This window comes from Ambystoma mexicanum, chromosome 6p (genome assembly GCF_040938575.1).
Source record: "Ambystoma mexicanum isolate Mex_15411 chromosome 6p, UKY_AmexF1_1, whole genome shotgun sequence".
Lineage (NCBI taxonomy): Eukaryota > Metazoa > Chordata > Amphibia > Caudata > Ambystomatidae > Ambystoma > Ambystoma mexicanum.
The window spans coordinates 150562559-150582222 of record NC_090935.1 but is presented as its reverse complement, the minus strand read 5'-3'; the positions used below and the strand labels follow the sequence as shown (position 1 = coordinate 150582222).

The 19664-nt window shown below is 44.0% G+C and overlaps 1 protein-coding gene across 2 annotated transcripts in view; it reads right to left on the bottom strand.

Annotated features, from left to right (window-relative positions):
• Positions 1-607: 607 nt before the first annotated feature.
• FAM219A (family with sequence similarity 219 member A) overlaps positions 608-19664 on the bottom strand; it is an 822575-nt gene continuing 803518 nt past the window's right edge. Inside the window, exon 6 of one of the 2 annotated variants that reach the window (XM_069626835.1) lies at positions 608-10303. In XM_069626835.1, coding sequence (XP_069482936.1) covers positions 10148-10303 — 156 coding nt within the window. In that variant the 3' untranslated portion in view covers positions 608-10147. Of the gene's footprint in view, positions 10307-19664 lie in introns of both variants that reach the window. The other variant, XM_069626834.1, reaches the window with a different exon arrangement.

Sequence of the window (19664 nt, the reverse complement as noted above, 5' to 3'; positions counted from 1 at the left end):
CCTGTAAGGGGACGTGGCATTTGTCACCTGCCTGGTGTTGGTTTACTAGTCAATGGGTGGAGGAGAAGGATCCATAGAGAATGCGGGGAAGGAAGGGAAGACACTGGGATCGAGAGTTGAAGAGTAGACAGTTTATAGCTGCGAAGCAGCCCCATGTCATGTGCGACACCTTCAACCAGTTCCGTGTTCTGTGTCGAGACTTGTAGTCGGTTCTTCCTATTGTAAGTATGGTCCTACAAATGCCAACAGAGTTAAAAGCCAGCATTGTCTCAAGACGTCACGCATACATGACACCACTTGGCATCCTATGTAGGGTACCTTTGATCAGTAGTCAGACATTTCATAAGCGGAAGAAAATACAATATACAGAACTAAAACATTACGATGAATTCATTAGTGTGGAAGCGCACTAAAAAAATAAATTACGTCCTATCAGCCGAGTTGGCGGTCTACTAATAGCAGGAGTTGAAGTTAAAAGCTGGAGAGAAGAACAAGAAAAGTAAAACCACCATGTGCCCACGTGGTGTACAAGGTTGACTGCCATGCGCAATACTCACCAGCCCCCCCAAATAATGAAATCTCTGCACCATAAAGAACACGAGTCGACTTCGATTTCATATGTATGCTTTTTAATATCATTAATATTATTATTATGTTACACTACAAACACCAGTAACAATGATAAATACTGCAATGGAAATGTTAAAAAAATAGTGTACATGTCTTCATGTTTCAAAAACACATTTTCTTTTTAAATAAATTAATACGTAAAACTGACGGTACAAATACAAAATAAATGAAAACTGATAGTTTAAGGCAGTACTCTACATAGATAGTAACTCTGGTACATCAATGTGCTACATGTTCATAAGGGGAAGCGAACTGAAAAAAAGACCCATTTCTTTAAAAGGTGTAGGTTGAAGCTTCAGGAGCAGGAATACAGTAGGGGTGATCAAGTAAACCCAATCGCTGGTTGACAGCCAGGTGGGTGCCTGGTTTAAAACTCCTGCAAGTGGTCGCCCGTTCTTACACTTGCCCCCTCCCAGCCACTGCTGGAAGCGAAGTGTTCAAGGCTTCCATGCCTCCAATTTAGAATATGTGACCAAGCATGCATTCTAATGGTTACACTCATGTCGATTTTCCAACTGGAAGAGCAGAATGGGAAAGGACTAGTGAGTATCAAAGCACTGGGGCAGGACCATAATCATAACACAGCACTTGAGCACAGCTAGGAGTAAAGACAAGCATTGCAGAAAGTATTTTTTTTAATACACAGCATGGAGCTAAAATACAGTACAGGTGAGGCAGTGCACTAGGGCAGGCTTGGTTCAAAGGTAAATGACTATGCTGAGCTGGTGGGGTGCGGAAAGAATTATTTTGGTCAAGCACTAAGGAGTTCAAAACCAGAATCGGACTGGATCTGTTGCACGGATTGGGGTACCTGGGCCACCAAAAGACAAAAAGATACAATTAGACTTCTTGTGCAGTGCATGAAAAACCATGGATAAAGTCACGAAAACTTTACCTCTTCCCAACCCACATTGTCCCCACCACACTACATCGTTCTTAGGAAGGATGTATACAAATATTTGTAAAGAATTTCTGTGCTGCAACTGAAATCCAATTGATTGATTTGATGAATTTATAAAAGGTGAAAACCCCAGAGGCATCAGGCAAGAGTTGACGTAGAACATTTTGAAGTATCGCAAAGGGAGAAGATACCAATAAAGAAAAGATTTTAATTTTTTTCCAGAAAGCACCAAGCGAGTTAATCAGTCAAATTCCTAATTGGAGATGGCTTCCAAAACGGGGACCAAATACAGAGAACTGTTTCTCCCCTCTACTTTTACCACGAGCCCTGGGAACTTGCGATGGAGGTTCGTCCTATAATCACAGTGGTCTAGACGGCTGATAAAGTGGAATATTGCACACAAGGAACTGGGGAGAAAGACCATGGCTGCATATGAATGTTACACGTAAAATCTTAAATGAACCTTTGATGAGGAGGAAGCCAGAGAAGAATTTCTAGAAGGAGACATCGAGGAGGATGTAGGTCGGATCTTTTGGAGCCGGATGGCTTCATTTTGTACAGCCTGAAAATGGCTCAAGACAGCTCTAATCGACAGCTCTACATCCAGGGCTGGGGCGACAACGTGGTTTCTAGTCAGTGGGGATCATGGCCTACCCTCTGTACTGCTTTTGGGAAAACGGTGGCTTAATTTATGATGGAAAATGCAGGTATTTGACCACTAGGACAGGATTATAACGAATTTGACTGCCAAAAATATGAAACCCAAAGGCCAATATAACAAGTTCACGAGCCGAACAGAGCAGGCCTCCCAAACGGGATCATCCCATTGGGGAAACTTTCCAACAAAACTACTCAGTTCATCCCAGCAATGGAGAGGTGTTCTAATGCTCAAGACTACAAGCCCATCTGGCTGCAGCGATTAAATGATCTGGAGGATCCTAATTCGTTACCAATATCGTCTCTGGACAGCGAGAACTACGAGTGACAAATCTCTCCAACCACGTACCCAACAACTAAGCACCTAACCTCTTAGGGCAATGACTGGTATCAGAGCAGCAATTCAGCAATTATACCATTAAAAAAGGAAAACGGAATATTGCCTTTTGGCGATGATGTGCTGCGACATGCTGACATTTTGTGGGGCCATTGAATTTTAGCCTTCAAATCAAATGTAAAAGCTGCATTTAATTATTTGGTTTTAAAAGGAAAATATATATTAAGAAATCATTACAGCCAAAAGGCACAACAGTCCTGCTCAAGAATGGACCTCTCCTGCTCCTCTGCCTCACCTAAAGCGACTAACCCTGCAGAAAGAGATATAGCTGCCTCTGCAATGGCCATTTCAAGCTTTCCGCTAACCCATCGCAAGCAAGAGAAAGATCAAAATATGTCTCCATTACAGCGGATCAATCAGGAGCCTCGCCGCCTTAATAGCAGAAACTAGCATTTAATGGTTCTAAAAGAAGCCCACTCGATAACAATTAGGCATGCGGAGGAGGGCTCACAGAGGAAGGGCCTGTCTCAGCAAACTGAGGAATGTTTTCCAGTTTACTAAAGAACAGACAAAGGGGAGGATGAAGTGTAGGGAGCTTGAACTCTCGCTGAATCGTCGCCTGCGCAAGGAGGAAACAGTGGGATTCAATATCTGAACTGATGAGACCCTTTCAACTGGGAGACTGCAGTGACGCAAGGAAGTGACGCAAGGAAGTGATGCGAGGCAGGTTCCTGTGTCAGAGGTGGCCAAGATCTCCTCACAGGGAAGAGGCCAATAACATAATAACATTTCACTACATAAAGTGCGGCAACAGGTCCATCTAGCTCCGAATGATGACACAGGGGATTGGTGTGTCCTCCTCCACACCACCGACACTATCCCTGCCTCCTGGTGACAGTGCCGCAGAGGCATTCACTCTGCATTTTACAATTATCTACACAGATGCACTTGCTAAAGAGAATCCATGGGTGAGAGAACAGGAAGGCAATGGGCAGATCAGTGCAAAGAGTTACGCTGCCACCAGTGAAGTATCATTCTTTCCCCATCCCCCTCTTGCATCGGGGCCAGATTAGCTGTTGAGTCCTCTATTGATGGTGGTGGTGGTTTAGGGCTCAACCTTGTGCTGCCGTGCTATAAAAATGCCTCAAACGGTGGATGCAGGGCTCAGCTATTGAATAACAACACTGCCTGAATCAAACTACTATTACCTGAGAGTTCACTTCGACCGCCACATACTATTAAAGCTTCCACCACTGCAAATGCCCTAATCGCCAACCCGCAACAAACACAAACCCAACCATCAATGCCCGCTTCTTTTCGACCCACAAGAATTCTTGAAGCTTGCGACTCAAACTACCCATCACCCTTCAATCCACCACCACCATCATCGTAAAAGACCTGGGCCTGTATCACAGACACCGTCAGAGGGGTTCAATATATGTGCTTCGACAAATATGTTTCGCATCTATGTATGTTTGCACTGGTGCCATTTTTTACCGCTTGAAACATGTCACTGTACACGAACCGTTTCTGCTAAGGGGCTGGCTAGCTCTTTATCAGAAGAGGGTCATAGGCAGGTTTCCCACCATTGTCTAACGTTTGTCATCTGCAAACCTTTCCTGATCATATCCCTCTACACTCCAAATTGCGCCTTCTGCCCCCAGTCCAAAAAATGTCCTTCCCATCAATAAACATCTCTGCACTCAATACCTGCATTGTAGACCTAATTTATGGGTCTCTAATTCAGAACCTGTAAAGTGGGAAAGGGTTTTAAAGACCCACCTGCAGGTTAACTAAAACACCCAGTCAAAGCACAAGACAACACACTCCACCTCTAGGTCACCCTTGCAGCAAAAGGCAATACAGCAACAGCAGACTGATGGATATACCCTCATTTGCATAAGTGTCTTTTGTGCAATAGGTTGCGCAATTTACAGATCTTCACATAACTCATCACCCTGTTCATATATAAAATCCCTGTCCCACTGCTCTGGAAAGTAGCTTCATGTAAAGATCATCATGCACTACATTTCTGGAAGAGATGCTCCGCTCTTTTACATCCATAAGTAAAAGAGTAAACGTACATCTGCCCTATTTGCTAAAAATGAATTCGTCCAAAGCATATAGTCGGTTCATCTCAGCTGAATGAAAGACAAACTAATGGCTGGCTGTTACAATTACAATTCTCGAGGAAACACAAATACGCCCCATAACTACGCGAATGAGCAACAGGCCAACACGAAAATACTAACTTATGTTACCCATGCAACTGCTTTAGCAGTGTTCTAATTGCTCACTTTGAGGGCTGTGGCTCAAGGATAGTTCGATGACAATGGGAACAGAGAACTAGCTTCTAGAGGTTATGAAGACATTGACATGGTCTCACTTGTCACGGGGCTGCTTCCAACAGACAAATCATTGTACGTCTATTGGTTCAATGGAAACCAGAGCCCCAACTGTTCCCAGAAAGGGACATGCAGCTTTCGTGGACATGGACAGTACGATTTCCCTGAACGTAAAGATTAAGCAATGCATGAATCAAGGAGAATCTTAATCCTTTCATAAAGTAAGACTCGCCAAAGCAGTCGTAGGATTAATAGATTATTTCTTCTTTGAAAGGATCATAAACACATAGCAAGGAAGAATGAATAAAATAATTAAAACATGTCTAAATACAACCAAACGAGAGCCTTAGCAAAGTAAGTCCCTTGGTTGTGCCAATCACAAATCATTGCTTTCTCCCAGTCTAGACTGGACATAGAATTAACTATTATGTACCCAAAGAGTACCAGTTTTCATAAGGTCAGCCATCAAGAGGAATTCGATAAATGTACGAATTAAGCCAGAACTACCATTCAATCTCACAATATATAGAACACGGTCCTAATTAACTCCTATTGCTCAGGAGTTCTACTCCTACAATATGCAATTTTGATATATGAGGTGGTTTGCATTACTCGCAGATTGTCCAACTCCAGGCCTCGAGGGCCAGAATGCAGACCGTTTTTCAGGATATCCCTCATTAATATTCATTAATGTTAATTTGCAAACATTTAGAATCATTGTATGCAAATGTATCTCATGAATATTAATGAGGGGTATCCTGAAAACCCAACACGGATTCGGCCGTCGAGGCCTGGAGTTGAGCAACCTTAGCAGCACGGCTTGACTGATGCCTTGGGGAGATCGAGCGAGACTGATTTTGAATTATCTCAAATGGTAGGACAAGATTAAAACAATGGAATTACATACTATCCAGACCTCAAGAAGCACTGTCTCAGGCATTTCATCATTTTACTCTAAGAAATATGGAGGCTGCTCACACAGTAAATCTGTCACGGCCAGACTAACATCTTTACTAATTAGACTTGACAAATATGGACCGATGGCCACCTGGCCCATTCTGAAAACTCTGATAAGAGTTATTCTAGACTTCGAGTTCAGAATCCCTAAATCCCACAAAAGCGCAACGCAGTGATGGACGCCCAAGTAAAAGTCCATACTCCGAGCTAGCACGCGCATCCAATATCAGAATGCCCACTTCTTTCTGGAGAAGGGAAAGGTTGTAAAGCCTGGGTGTTACTACCATTTCGTCTTACTTGGACTGTGGCAATGCACTGTGTATGGGTCCCCCAGCATGCATAGTCTGATGCCTTCCGATTATTCAGAATACTGCTGTCAGTCTGCTCACCCATTCGTGCTCCTAGATTTACCACTTTCACTGGCTACCTGTTTAGCGAAGCATCAGCTTTAAGGCTCCCTGTAATGCATATAGAACCTTATATACGGTCAGCTCGGCATTTCCACTCGACAAGCTGCTCCAGTAAGTCCATCCTTGTAAACCTGCGCTCTGGCCCTGCTCTTCTCGGTTCCCCCCCTGACCTCAGGAAACATTCTAGTCACTCTGCCTTTGTGGTCCTGCCCCTGCCCTCGCGTGTAAGTCCATATCTGGTCACTTCCGGTCTAGTGTTCGTCTGAAATATAGAGCTGCGCTGCAAACCATCTCTTACCAGGTGTAAGAGCACGCCACTAATCCCTCCAAGAAACAAACATAGCCTAATACCATTGCTGCTCACTCTATAGATGGAAACAATATAGAAAGGAAAATGCTGGTGCATATGGGCAAAGAAAATAGAAAAAACAAACTGAGAAGGAAAGTTTGAAAGTTGAATGGTGCAAGTGAGACAAGCAGTGTTCCATATGTTGAGTCAGGCGAGTGAAACAGTGGCGGGTTACTTTTAAGCAGGGGAATATTAACTACCTACACCTCAATGTCTATGGAAAGAAAGGGGGAGGTGGCTCACAAATAAAGCAACCTGGTATTTGTTCATAGCATAAAACAAGGTTTGCAAGTAATCCTAAGTGTTGGACTTGCATGGTTCAAAAATAGGTGTTGAGAACCACTTCAAAGGGAACCAGTGTTTCAACAGGTCTCTGCGATGCCATTTTTGCAGATAAACCAAGAATGTGGGACTACAGCTACCAGGGTGCGCGGTGCAAAAGTGTGTTGTACCAGAACAACGCACCTCGACTCCTTGTAAACACAGTGCTTTTATTAAACCTATACACGTCCTACATCGCTTTTTACATATGTAGTGTAACTGCTTGTTTACCTTAGTGTTCTTTTGACAATGGCATTTTCTAACAATGGTGGGAGAGTTACTGGAATATTTAGCTATAGGAAGCAGGGTAGGAAATGGGCCGGAACAAGACAGAGCGTAGCTCTGGAAACGTTTGTCCGGCTGGAGCTCTCGCTGCTACATCCTGAGGCCCAGGGATGGCCCTGACAACTTACTGGGCTGTTCTGGAGCCGAGCTTTCACCGACTAGGAGCCAGCACTTCGAAGACTTGGCACGAGAGACACAATGTACACAAATGTACAAATATAGAGAGCCAAAGCCTCAAATCCTATTCAGAGGCTATCCAAATTGGTATATGTCTTGCATTCACAGACATATTTTTGTTAGGATGAATATTGTGACAAATGAAAAGCATAGAGCCCATATTCAATTACTCAAAGTGTTTAATTGACGAATCACTAGCACTTTTTTAACTTTAAAATGGAGGTCATTTTTTTGTTCCCAAAATGCTGTTTGCATTCATGCAAATCGACATTCTTGGGTTCCATGAAGAAAGGTGTTTTGTGACCTGCGCTGTACAATGTCCATTGGACTCGCACTTCACTTCACAAGGTGGGGGTCCCCAAGTAATTCTTTTTCGATACAAGGAAAGGTGAAAGTATATAGCCCGGCACCTACCCTTTTATGTGAGTATTGGACATGGGCTGGTTGAGATACCAGAAGTAAGCAATAATTGTATTAGTGTGACATTAGTCAATATCTATCAAATAAATAAATAATTTATTCACAAAAAAGTTCAAGTATTCGGAATTGGGAAAGAGGGCAAATTACGCTCATTTACAAGTGAAAAAATAAAAATCCAGCATTTTTGTACACTGCTCTGGTGCAGCCAGGATGCTGCTATTCCTTAAACTGAGCTTGTATACGGTAGGACCTTTCGTCAATTACCCTTCCCTAACCAACGTCCTCTTTCCCTTCAAGCTTTCCCTACAAGGTGTGTTCCTTGGAAATTATTTAAAGTAATTGAAATTCCTCGGTAAGATTCACTGTCACCAAATCATGTTCAAACATTCATCTTCCCTTTTATATGAACTCTTGGCGGAACACAAGCGAAATGCGTCCAGATAAACAAAATGATGGTCCTAAGCCGGTTCCTCAGTCTCAGCAAAAGACATCCGATACCAACAGCAGCTTTGGGCCCAAACCTTCTGGGTCATCTTTAAGACAGTGTACTGTAATTATGAGCCGCTAAAAGTGGTCGGATGTGGTTACTAAAGAATGTAAAGTAGTGGTTGCCCCGTTCAATGCCCAGGAACCCGACCTTGATGTGGTCAAGCTCTTGGATACTTGGTCTTTTGTCAGCTCCTCTACTCATCTGCATGTGTTCCGGGACGGTAGGGTTGCCAGTGCAGCCAGACGGGTGCTCGCCCATACATACAGAGCCTCTGGATGAGTGGAAGAGCATGCAGAAAAACACAGAGTGTGTGTAGCGATTGGCCAATTACCAGCCTGGTGCACACAAAATCACCATGCAGGAGTTTATTGGACTGAGTAATTAATCGGGCTTCCGGCAGGTGTTAAGGAGTGTGGTGCCACAAGATGCTACATGTGCATCCATCAAAAAGATAATGGGGCACCAATTGGCATGCACCACCTCCAAACGATGTAGTAATAATGCTACGCCCATTCAATCTGGGCTGTTCAAAATGGCCGCCAGTGACCATCATGGCGGTGCATATGAGGTGTGGTGTGGACGGCAGCCCCATGGGAAACATGCTACGCCTAGCTATACTTCTGCACGGCCCAGCGAACAGCTGCCATTTTTGTCCTGTGTTGTGCTTGTAATATAAGATTGAGTTGAGAAAGCGCCAAACACAGGTACCAACCGATTTGACCTTGATGTTCCGGCAAAGGAGAATTTTTTTTAAGTGAGCCAGCCCCACTTGTTCAACAGTTTAATATTTGATCAAGTGGAGATGAAGAACTGTTACACGGGTAAATCATTCTTTAAAAAATATATGGCACGGTATACTCCGGATGTTAAGGGAAATTCTGAACAAAGCCTACTTGTGCCACACATTAATCCCTCACTGTGGTGGAAGGTCAGTGGCTGTCTTGTGCGGTTCATTGTACGGTGCTAGAGGGCCTGTATTACGGGGTACACCTGTGTTTACATTCCCAATACAACAAACTTCCAGAATCATGCAGAAAAAAATAGCCAAATAGAGACCACGTTGCCTTCGTATAACAACACGAATTGAACTGCTATCAAGTGGGCAACTAAAAAGGTGTCCCTTTAGAAAACACCTACGGAATGCACAACAGCTTTGAATTGGGGGTGCATCTCAAAATACAGCCATGTGACTAGTTGCAACAACCGAAGTCCTGAGCAATTCCAGTCACTGATCAGGGAAACAAACATTCTGTATTCAGAGCAGATGTTCTCTCGTGGAAGCAGAATGAAATGACGAGCCACAGTGTACACATGAAGTCCAGCGAGTTGGGAAGGAAATCACTTTGCATTCACAACAAACTAGAGCATTTGGGGGGCCCCTGCCATCTCCTGCTATGGGTTAAGGGGCTTTGCACAAACCAATTGGCAAACGCCCACTCATGGCTGTCGGGTCGCCCCCTGGCTATCCTCTGTTGGGATGATACACCCAGCTCAGGCTGATGCCTGGCCTTGCAAAAGCAGAAAGCCATCCTGCATTGTAGCATTGACCCGTCTCTCCCAACACTCTTCACCTTTCTACAGCAAATAGGGCCCAAGTGCACCAACAGCATTGGATCTCCAGTTGGCTTCATGAGCCGAACAATCTATCCAGCAGCCCTAACCATAGTGAGGCTTTCACATTTCACATCGGACCATTGACCTCTTTTCTTAAAAAAATAACGTTCCTTTTGACAAATAATAAAATGGGCTTTTTTGGTTTCTCCTGGCTCCATGAACACAAAGAGGTGCATGTCCTACCATAGGAGGAAGCAATGGCTGTTAAATTTTACAGTTAACGTGGAAAGCACGGCTTGGCCCTCCCGCACTTATTACTGGATGTGACAGGCGGTGGAGGAGGTGGCTTGGCAGCACATGCAGGTGGGGTTGACGGACTTTGGGGGGATCAAGTCGAGGTCCTCATCATCGGGAATCTCATCTAACCGGTATCCGTCCTTTAGCAGCTGGATGTTCAAGTCCTGGTTGATCTGCTATAAAAAAAGAGAGGTGCTGTCACAACTACCGAAGGATCATTAAGGCAACATATAAACACAAGCATTCACCAGAACTGGAAACCCTCATCATTGTTCTCCAAGAGGTATGCGCACTGAAGAGCTGTAACACCCTACATCCGCCCCTCTGTACAGCGGTCCATGCAATAATCCCCCTGGAAAGGTATGAATGCAAGCCATCCTTCACCGCCCACAACAATTCCCACAGTGTTGCCATCATATGCTACCATAGTTGCCCAGACCCCTATTCCTCTCAGGGATTTGCCCAACACATTCACTACTCCTGGGGCAGCCACTCAACACCTCCTTTATTAACGGAGGTCCAGCCCCAACGAGAGTCTGATTCAACAGTAGTTACTACACAGTCTACTATGGCCCAGTCCATTTATCATTTCACCAACAGAAGATATTCCTGCAAACCTACTTGTTGAACGTTTTAATTCCTTCTATGTAGTCAATTTAACATTAAATGGCCCATAGAGTCGGACTGATATTCTGGGAGCAGCGAGGCTGGATGGATGGATGGATGGGTTCATGGGCACACACCTTTCCACTTTGTGATATACATTACGCAGGTGCTGACAGCAATGTTTTTGTATGAATGAATGAGACACATTGTGGCTTCCAGTTCATTTATCAAGATGGCCGGCATTGATCTGTAAGACGGGACTCCAACCGGAGTCCCTCTTCGATTTCTTTGGTGGCCAGCAGGAACACAGAGTGGCAGCAGTGGCGGTGGCGCACGCAAGTGCGGCTATGGATGGAAAAAAGAAGAAGGGAGGGTGGAGGGGCATATGGGGGGGCAGGGGAAGCAGCCACCAGGTTGCTCAGAAAGCTGGCTTGGACCGTGGGATTCAGCCTGCGATCTGAGCAACTCGATTGGTTGCTCCGCCTCTGCCCTACCCCACCCCAGTTGCCAAAAAAGGATGTGAAACTGACCGTTGTGGAGTAAATAGTCCAAGGGCTTGAGTTACTGATCCACAGGCACTAATTACTGCCTGGCCAGGTTGCTGTGCAGTATTAAATACATAGATGACATGACACATTTCAGACCTGCATCTACTATTAGCAGCAGCACCCTGCCAGGAATCCCGAATAGGGAAGTGCTCGGTCTAAAAAGAAACAATTCAAATACACATCGGCAACGCAGCACATGTATTCTACTTTGTCTCTTTGGGATGAAAATAAAATACACACAGATCTCAGTTGGCGCATTGTTTGCACTATGCTGAATCTATGTGATTGCACACTTTATGCCAAAAGATGATATTCCTGAAGTGCAGCTCGGTCTTCTCATTCCAACATCGATAAAATAAGTATCACTTCTAATGGGTCATAAGACGAGTACATTGCAAACAAGTTACAGGTGTCATGCATGCCTAACATATTACTGTTCATCACTAAAGCAATAGAACCCGAGGGTGGCAGGATCATTACCGGTCGGGTAATGTCCCTGGGGCGATAGTTACAAGCCTTAGAAAAGTGAGTAATGCCCCCCACTGAGGGTTCTATTGCTATTAGTAACCCGGAACATTGTACCTGGGCACTAATAGTATTTTCACTCGAGTTTAGAAACAACATCTCAACCATTTCTCAACTCGAGCAAAGAAAGCAAAAGAAATGGCTGCCATGGATCGGGAAGAAGGGACTACGGCCGGACAAAGAAAGGGAAAGTACTTGGTGGGATGCAACGCTCCAAAGCACAGCAGGTGAGTCTTTGTCGGGCCAAGGAACGACCCAGCGAGGGCCAATCAGATCGGTTGATACAATCTGATTGCTCCTGCCGGGTACTAATACTCAATACATTTCTAACTACTGCCAGCGATGGACTGGTCACTCGCCGATTCGGCCCAGGGAAGATTGAGAGGAGTTATGTGGGCAGTTTTATACACTGAGCCCTCAGGGCCGAAAAATGCACACCATATTATATTGAATTTCTTCTGCTGAGGAACTGAGAATGTCGAATAATATATTCCTTTGGCATATGGATCGCTAAATTAGCCCTGATCCACTCAACCATTGTAGCGACGTGAGATCGCTTATTCTGTGACTCTCAGCTGTTTTGTACAACATACGGCTTCACTTTGACTGCCCGACAACGTGATCAATGGCCACCACTCTGGTAGCGCGTTGCGAGGAGTACTGCTTGTTTTGTCTGTTGCTATGATAGCTGGTCCTGATTGGCCAGCCCACTGTATATCCACCTACCAGCATCACCGGTAGGCGGAAGCCAGTCTGCCCTCTCAAGGGCCACTGAATAAGGGCCTGTCTGTGCCTGTCCGGGCATGAAGGCCCACAGAAGACAATCCTACCACTCAGACCATGATCATCCTGCCATACACGTGCGTCTGACCTACCCAGTGTCTTCCTTTCATTTCAGTTTGTGCACTACTCAACTACGCAGATTGCCAGTAAGAGCATAACGTTAATCCAGAACGCAATCAGTCTCCCATCTTCCTGACATCTTGCCATATAAACGTATATCCACATGAAAGCCTGAGATGCTATCACTCACTGCATCCAGTGGCTTTTGTTCAGTACGCTCGTCATTGTAACTGCTACATGCTTACTAACTTGTTTCTTATAACCAATTTCCAAGACCACTTTACAAAGATTATTTTGCATTTGTAACCGTTGCCGTCTAAATGCACAGGTGTGTTCGTAAAGTGCAGCCTATGGCACTGCATTGTTACAATCCGATCCTACACTGCTATATTGATTCTATCAATCAATGCTACCAAATTTCTACTTGTTAACTAACCAGACTTGTTTCTTACTGGCATTTATTGCATTTTAAGAGACCACTCTAGTCCACCGGCTTACTTGCAGTGTAGTAAGCAGTATAACTTATAGTACTTACTCTTCCATTTACCCTGCCTACATTCTACTGCAACATTTTTGCCTTACTTAATCATTGAATGTACACCTAGCACCGGCTTAGTCAATACGCCTATCAGCTGTTCAGACTGACTTTCATATGTAGCATAGTAAAAGTTATGTCTTCTAGTTCGCATCTGAAAATATTGGCTGTTTGCTTATTCCAATCCTAACCTGCATTGCACTGAATGCCTTAACCAGACACCTGGCTCTCACCAAGTATGTACTACTACTAACTTTGACACGGTTCTATTGCATCTCTTTACTGCAAACGAAACATACAGTCCAGCTTTAGATTGAACTTTCACTACCCATGATCAAGACCCCAACTAATGACAAATGGACACCACACGTATCACACCTTGGCAACCACTTCCACAGTCTGACCAAATCAGACCCACATACTTCTTGCCTCCACTATTCTCCATACAGAAAAACCTGCTTCCAGCGGATCACATAGCCACCACACCATCTTATGTACTGACTCCTGCCCAACAGATTCAAAGACTCGCGACCAAACCTAAGCCTAACCAACCATGCCCCACTAACCTCAGAAATGAGAGACTAGCATCTAGGCTCAAAAGAACTCCCACACATGCCTACCTAGTACGGAAGAGTTTGAAACCATTGACGCCATGCAAAAGGAAGTCTAAACCTAAACTCAATGCACAACCTTCACCACAGTTACTATCCCAACAACATAGCCACCTCAGGACAGCCAAGATAAGAAATTAACAGTAATTGCAGGCACACTTATCAATGCCAGATCTTTAGTCTCCCACGCCATTGATATTGTGGATATCATCACCACCAATCAGCTTGACTTCATTGCCATTACAGAGGCAGCAGCAGGACACTTACTCTCCTTAGCAATTCCCTGAGAACTACTCTTTCAATTAGATAGAGAAACTTCCAAAGGCGGAGGCATTGCCTTCATTGCCAAATCTAATCTAGGCTTAAGAGTTACTCAGCATCTGCCATTCCACTCTGCAGAAATATTGTCAGTAAAACTACCACTATCAGACTCTCGCACCATTACCATGCACTTGTTATACAGACCCCTTCCCCCCAGCCCTATAGCATCATTCGAGGAAGACATTACCACCTTACTCAATTCCAACACCAAACCGCGTTCACAAACTTTAATTCTGGGAGATATCAACCTTGGACTGAACGACCCGATTGACACCAAAGCTACTACCATTGCTAACCCTATCTCCGAGGCAGGCCTTACCCTTAGAATTAAGACGCCTACACATTCTAAAGGCCAAACTCTCGTTTGGCTCTCAGAGATTAACTGCACAACTTCCATATCTGCCAACGTACCTTGTGCATGGACGGACCATCACCGTATTTCCTTTACCCTTCAGGATATTTTACCAACTAACTCCCCATTCAAACGGCCCCTCCAGCCGTAACGAGAAATAAACGAAATATAACAGTTAATAGCTTCTTCATTGCATTACCAATATTACAGATCACAGCACTGACCCAGTAGCGCTAGTCGAACTGTACAACTCTACTCTTAACCAAACTATTGATATAATAGCACCACTAAAACTACGTAAAGATAATCCACGAGCTCACTTGAACACCTAGCCTCTAAGCTACACGTAAAGAAAAAAGACACCTTGAATCTCTCTGAAAAAAAACCCTCTGAGCAGAATAAGGAAATCCTCACTAATATATCTGCGATTAATATACAGGAAATTCTCCAAACAAAGATACCTTTAATGAAAGAATTACTAATGCTAACTCTAGCACTAGAGAACTTTTTAGCATTCTTAGAGATCTAGAATCTCCCGCCATTCCCATTGATACCTGCACCAAAGACAAAACTCGTTGCACCAACATCCAAGATGCCCTTTGTAACAAAATTACCATGCAACAAAATAAAATTGCAGCAACAAAAACGTCTCTCCTCCTCAATGGCTCACACACCCAGGAAATACTTGCTGAACAGCCTAAATCAAACAACCAATTTAAATTTGCACCGGTCTCCATACCAGAAGCAGAGAACATAATAAAATCACTCAAACCATCTCGATGCCCACGGGACTCCCCGCATCTATAAGCAAAGAGGCAGCTAGGAACCTAGCACCTTTCATTACTTCAGTCATCAATTCCTCATTCAACTCATGCAATGTACCCACTAATCTCAAAGATGCCTGGGTTCTTCCCCTTTTAAAAAAAACAAAACAAATGTAGACCAAAGTATACCTACAAATTACAGACCAATAGCAACTGTACCGGTCCTTCTAAAAATATTAGACAAGGCAGCATACCTCCAGATTCAATCCTGCCTTGAGACCAACAACTTATTAGGTAAATCTGGTTTTAGTCGAGGACACAAGACAGAAACAGCCCTTATCGATTTAAAAAACTAAATTGACGAGCTTAAGGATAAAGGCGACTTAGCCATCCTTCTCCTCCTGGTACTATCCACCGCCTTCGACTTGTTGGACCACAAAGTGCTCTGCAACCATCTTCGCTCAGCGGCCCAATGCTCAAAGGAAGCCACCACTTGGATCCAATCATTCCTTGACATTCGATCCATGCGAGTGTTCTCTCCCACATCAGCAGTTGATCCAGTAGCGGTCACTTGTGGAGCCCTTCAGGGCTTCAGTGTCTCCCCAACCATGTACAATATATTCACAAAGCCTCCATTTGATAAACTTGACAATCTGGGTGTCTCTTATAGTAACTATGCAGACGATACCCAGATACTCATTCCTATCTCAGGAGACTACGACAAAGACGTAACACTGATAAACAAAATTTACCTCATAATACAAGCTTGGATGACTACCCACGGCCTATGCCTTAATGACGATAAGACTGAGCTCTTACTCATTGGATCAAGCAACAAATTAAACAAACTCTGCAACCAATTTAAAGCAGCTGACATTGACGGTCTGAATATTAAAGTCTCCAAGGAGGGTAAGACTTTAGGCTTCTACCTGGATTTGGCTCTGAATCTAAATAAACAAGTTAACGACACGGCCTCTGCCAACAGTTGCCAACAGTTACACGTGCAAACTTATCTACGTGTGTACCACTGACAGTTGCATCACACTAGCGCAAGCCCTCATCTTGTCTAAGCTAGATTATTGCAATGCTCTCTTATCTTGGAACTAGCAAACATAACATTAACAAATTGAAAATACTCCAAAATAATGCCCTTAGAAGGTGTTATGCAAACCGAGAACACAACACGTTTCACTCCTTAGGCGCACCACTAAATGGCTTTCCATCAAGCACAGAATCACATTCAAAGCCTTAAACCTCACTTACAAATTCCTTCACCAAAAGCACTTCAGTACGCCATATCAGAACCTCTCAGGCCAATACTCTCAAGATCCCTAAATTCAAACTCAAGAAAGCAGGAGGGAGTAGCTTCCTAGTTCTAGCATCCCAGCTTTGGAGCACCTTGCCAAATCCTTTAAGAGTAGCCCCATCCCACTATATGTTCAGGAAGGACACCAAAACTTGGCTGTCTTCTTTGGACCAATGAACTAGACATCACCATCATGAGTCCCCTTCCGTTACCCTGCTTCGGAATAATGTACATACAGCTAGTCTTTTATTCCTAACTCCACAACGCTTGATGCAAACAACTGTTGTGCTCTTCTGTGACCTTGTAAATGTATCATGTAAATAACTGTTGTGCTTTCCTGTTATCTTGTAAATGTAAATATATGTCATGATCCCGGTTGTTCACGTAAATGCCTGTAACCAAGTAACTAATAATGCATCCAGATACCTCAGGGTTCAGAGCGCTGTACAAATGAATAAATAAACAAACACAACTTATTTTCTTAAAGAAAGCACAGAAAGCCCCTCGTTACCGGCAGTCCAAGGACCTTTGTACCAAGTACACACACTGTCTCATGAAGTACTACACTAGAGACAGAGTCCCTTTAAGAGGTCAGGATGCCAAGCAGTCACAGAAAAACAAAGCATAGATCATAAGAAATCACAGTCCTACCTTGGAACCAGTTCAGACATTAGGCAGCCTTTGCAAATTCTTGTGCAACCTCGCTTGCAGGACACAGAAAACACCTGGGTCGCTAATCGAGCAAGTCTGCATTTGACTCGCACTGCTCTGACCACACCGGCCAAACACATTCTTCAAGAAGAGATAACACCAGAGAAATTGGTAATCTTAAACCACTTGCCCGAATGTACCAGCAATTTGTAATACTGGCCTCAGTAAAGCAGTATAGTACAGTTCCATTATCCCCTGCACAATACACAATTGACATCTATGAAATCCAAGATGGCAGACCAGCCATTTAAAGATTAGGTCTTCCTTCCGGTCGAGGCTACAGGGCTATAACAGCCCAGACTCCCAGTGAGACAATGTGGATGATGGAGGCAGGTGATTAGTGGCAAGAGTTTGGAGAGTGGTTACATGCTAATGGCGGAGGAGGTGGCAGAAGAACATCAAGAGGGTGAACAGCAGAAGAAAGAGGAGAAGAAAAGGAAGAGGTTGCGTACTATTAGGAGAAGGTGGCAGGGAAGAGGAGAAGCTTTTCAACATCAGAAGGGAGTAGTCGATGCAGAGAAGTGAAGGTAGGAGGTACAAAAATAAGGAGGACAAGGTTGGAGAAGAACAAGAGGAGCAAGTTGACAGCACAGGAAGATTTGAAGAGGACAGCTGAATCCAAGGCAGGAGATGGGGGACAGACTCTGATGTGTTGCAACACTGGTGGGTGAAGGAACAAGGGGGAGGGATAGTAACAGAGCAGGAGTAGAGTGGTGCTAAGAGGGGTACATGTATGGACCCTAGGAGTGGGAAGTGAGGAGGCCCCCCTCACATTCCCTGCGTTGGTGGGGGAAAAGCTAGCCCAGTGGGTCTTAATCCTTGCAAAGAGGTTCACCTGATATGAACCACTACTGGAAGAACCCCAGCAACATCAACAGGAACAGTCCGAAGGAGATACCCCATTTAAGAAATCTGTGTGAACCCCTTAAAGTTCAACCCCGATAATGACCAGAGACTGGAAGGACACTCACTAAGGAGATGGGGCGGGGGGAGCCCTTAAGCTCGAGACTGACCGAATGTAAATCAAGATGAGACTGACTGAGGTGGTTTGAAGAGCTTTGTTGTAAATAAAAACAAATTACTATATGTCCGTGTACTGTTCCTTTGTGCCACTCACTGGCCTATATAACAACAGTGTTATCATTAAATCAGGAGTGCTGATGAGGGGACCAATTTGGGAGCACTATATAAACCTCTGCATTGTATACTGCCAAATAGTAAATGGTCATAGGTGAAGGGTTTCACATTGCAATGATACGCTGTAACAGAAGACATTATTTACTTCTGTAATTTGGTTTCCAACCACCTCTCGAACATGGGATTGCAACTTTCCCCAAGAAAGATTAATGCTTGGTTCTGCCACAGAAAGAAGCAGGATATCAGCAACCCCTCAACCGTGACAAAGCTTTGCTAGTGCTCTTGTAATCCCCCAGCAAAGGGGTTAACTTGCGTGAGGAGCCATTCACTTTATGGATGCCTTGAATAGGCAAATCTGGCCTGAAGCTGGCTTACTTTACTGCCCTTCATAAAGTCTAATTGTACAACTGTACATTCTTCAAGCTGCTTCGTGTTCTTACGACTGTGCTTGAAAATGTTCGATGAGCCCCAGGGAGGTACGAGAGGCTCTGAGTAAGCTTGCTTTAATGGCAACTAGAGGGTAAATGAGCATTTCTTTGACAGATGATCCTGACACTACAGGAAAGAAAATTAGGTACACAAATCAACACAATATACAGTTGACTAAAGTGGCAGCACTGTGCACCAAAGAGATTATGGAAAACATATCATGCAGCCCTGTCCATGGAATGGAAAAACAGCTTTCAGACCTAGCATCATATAATGAACCTTTAGAAGAATAATTTGACTGTCAAATTACTTAGTATTGTGATGAATGAGTAAAGCCACCGGTGACAGAATAGCATTTGGTGAGGGCAGGAAAGTCTGAACGTTTTTGATTTTGGGAAATAAAATGATGCCAACTCCAAACGCTGGAAGACATTGACTTGACACGTTATGAACAAGACCTGATCCACCGGGAGCCCACACCTCAAACTGAAACATTTTATAGTTTACAATTGAACGACATTTATATGATATATCTTGTGAAACAACAAGATAGAAGAGTAGAATAAAAACCTGTGAGATAAGGGGTAAGGCTTAGAAAGAAACCCAAACAGGGTTTGTACTACTTCACAGAAGGATATTAGCCTAGGAGAGCACGCTCTGGATAGATTGATCATAATTATAATTGCAGCTAGCATAGGGTTGTATGCCAGCTTTCCAGAACTTAACACCACCTACAAAACAAGCTTTTTGCAAGGTACAGGACCCATAAGTCTCACTACCCACACGTTTGCACACACCTCTAACTGACTTGACGTGCTCTCTCCATTAGGAAAGTAGAACTCTTCC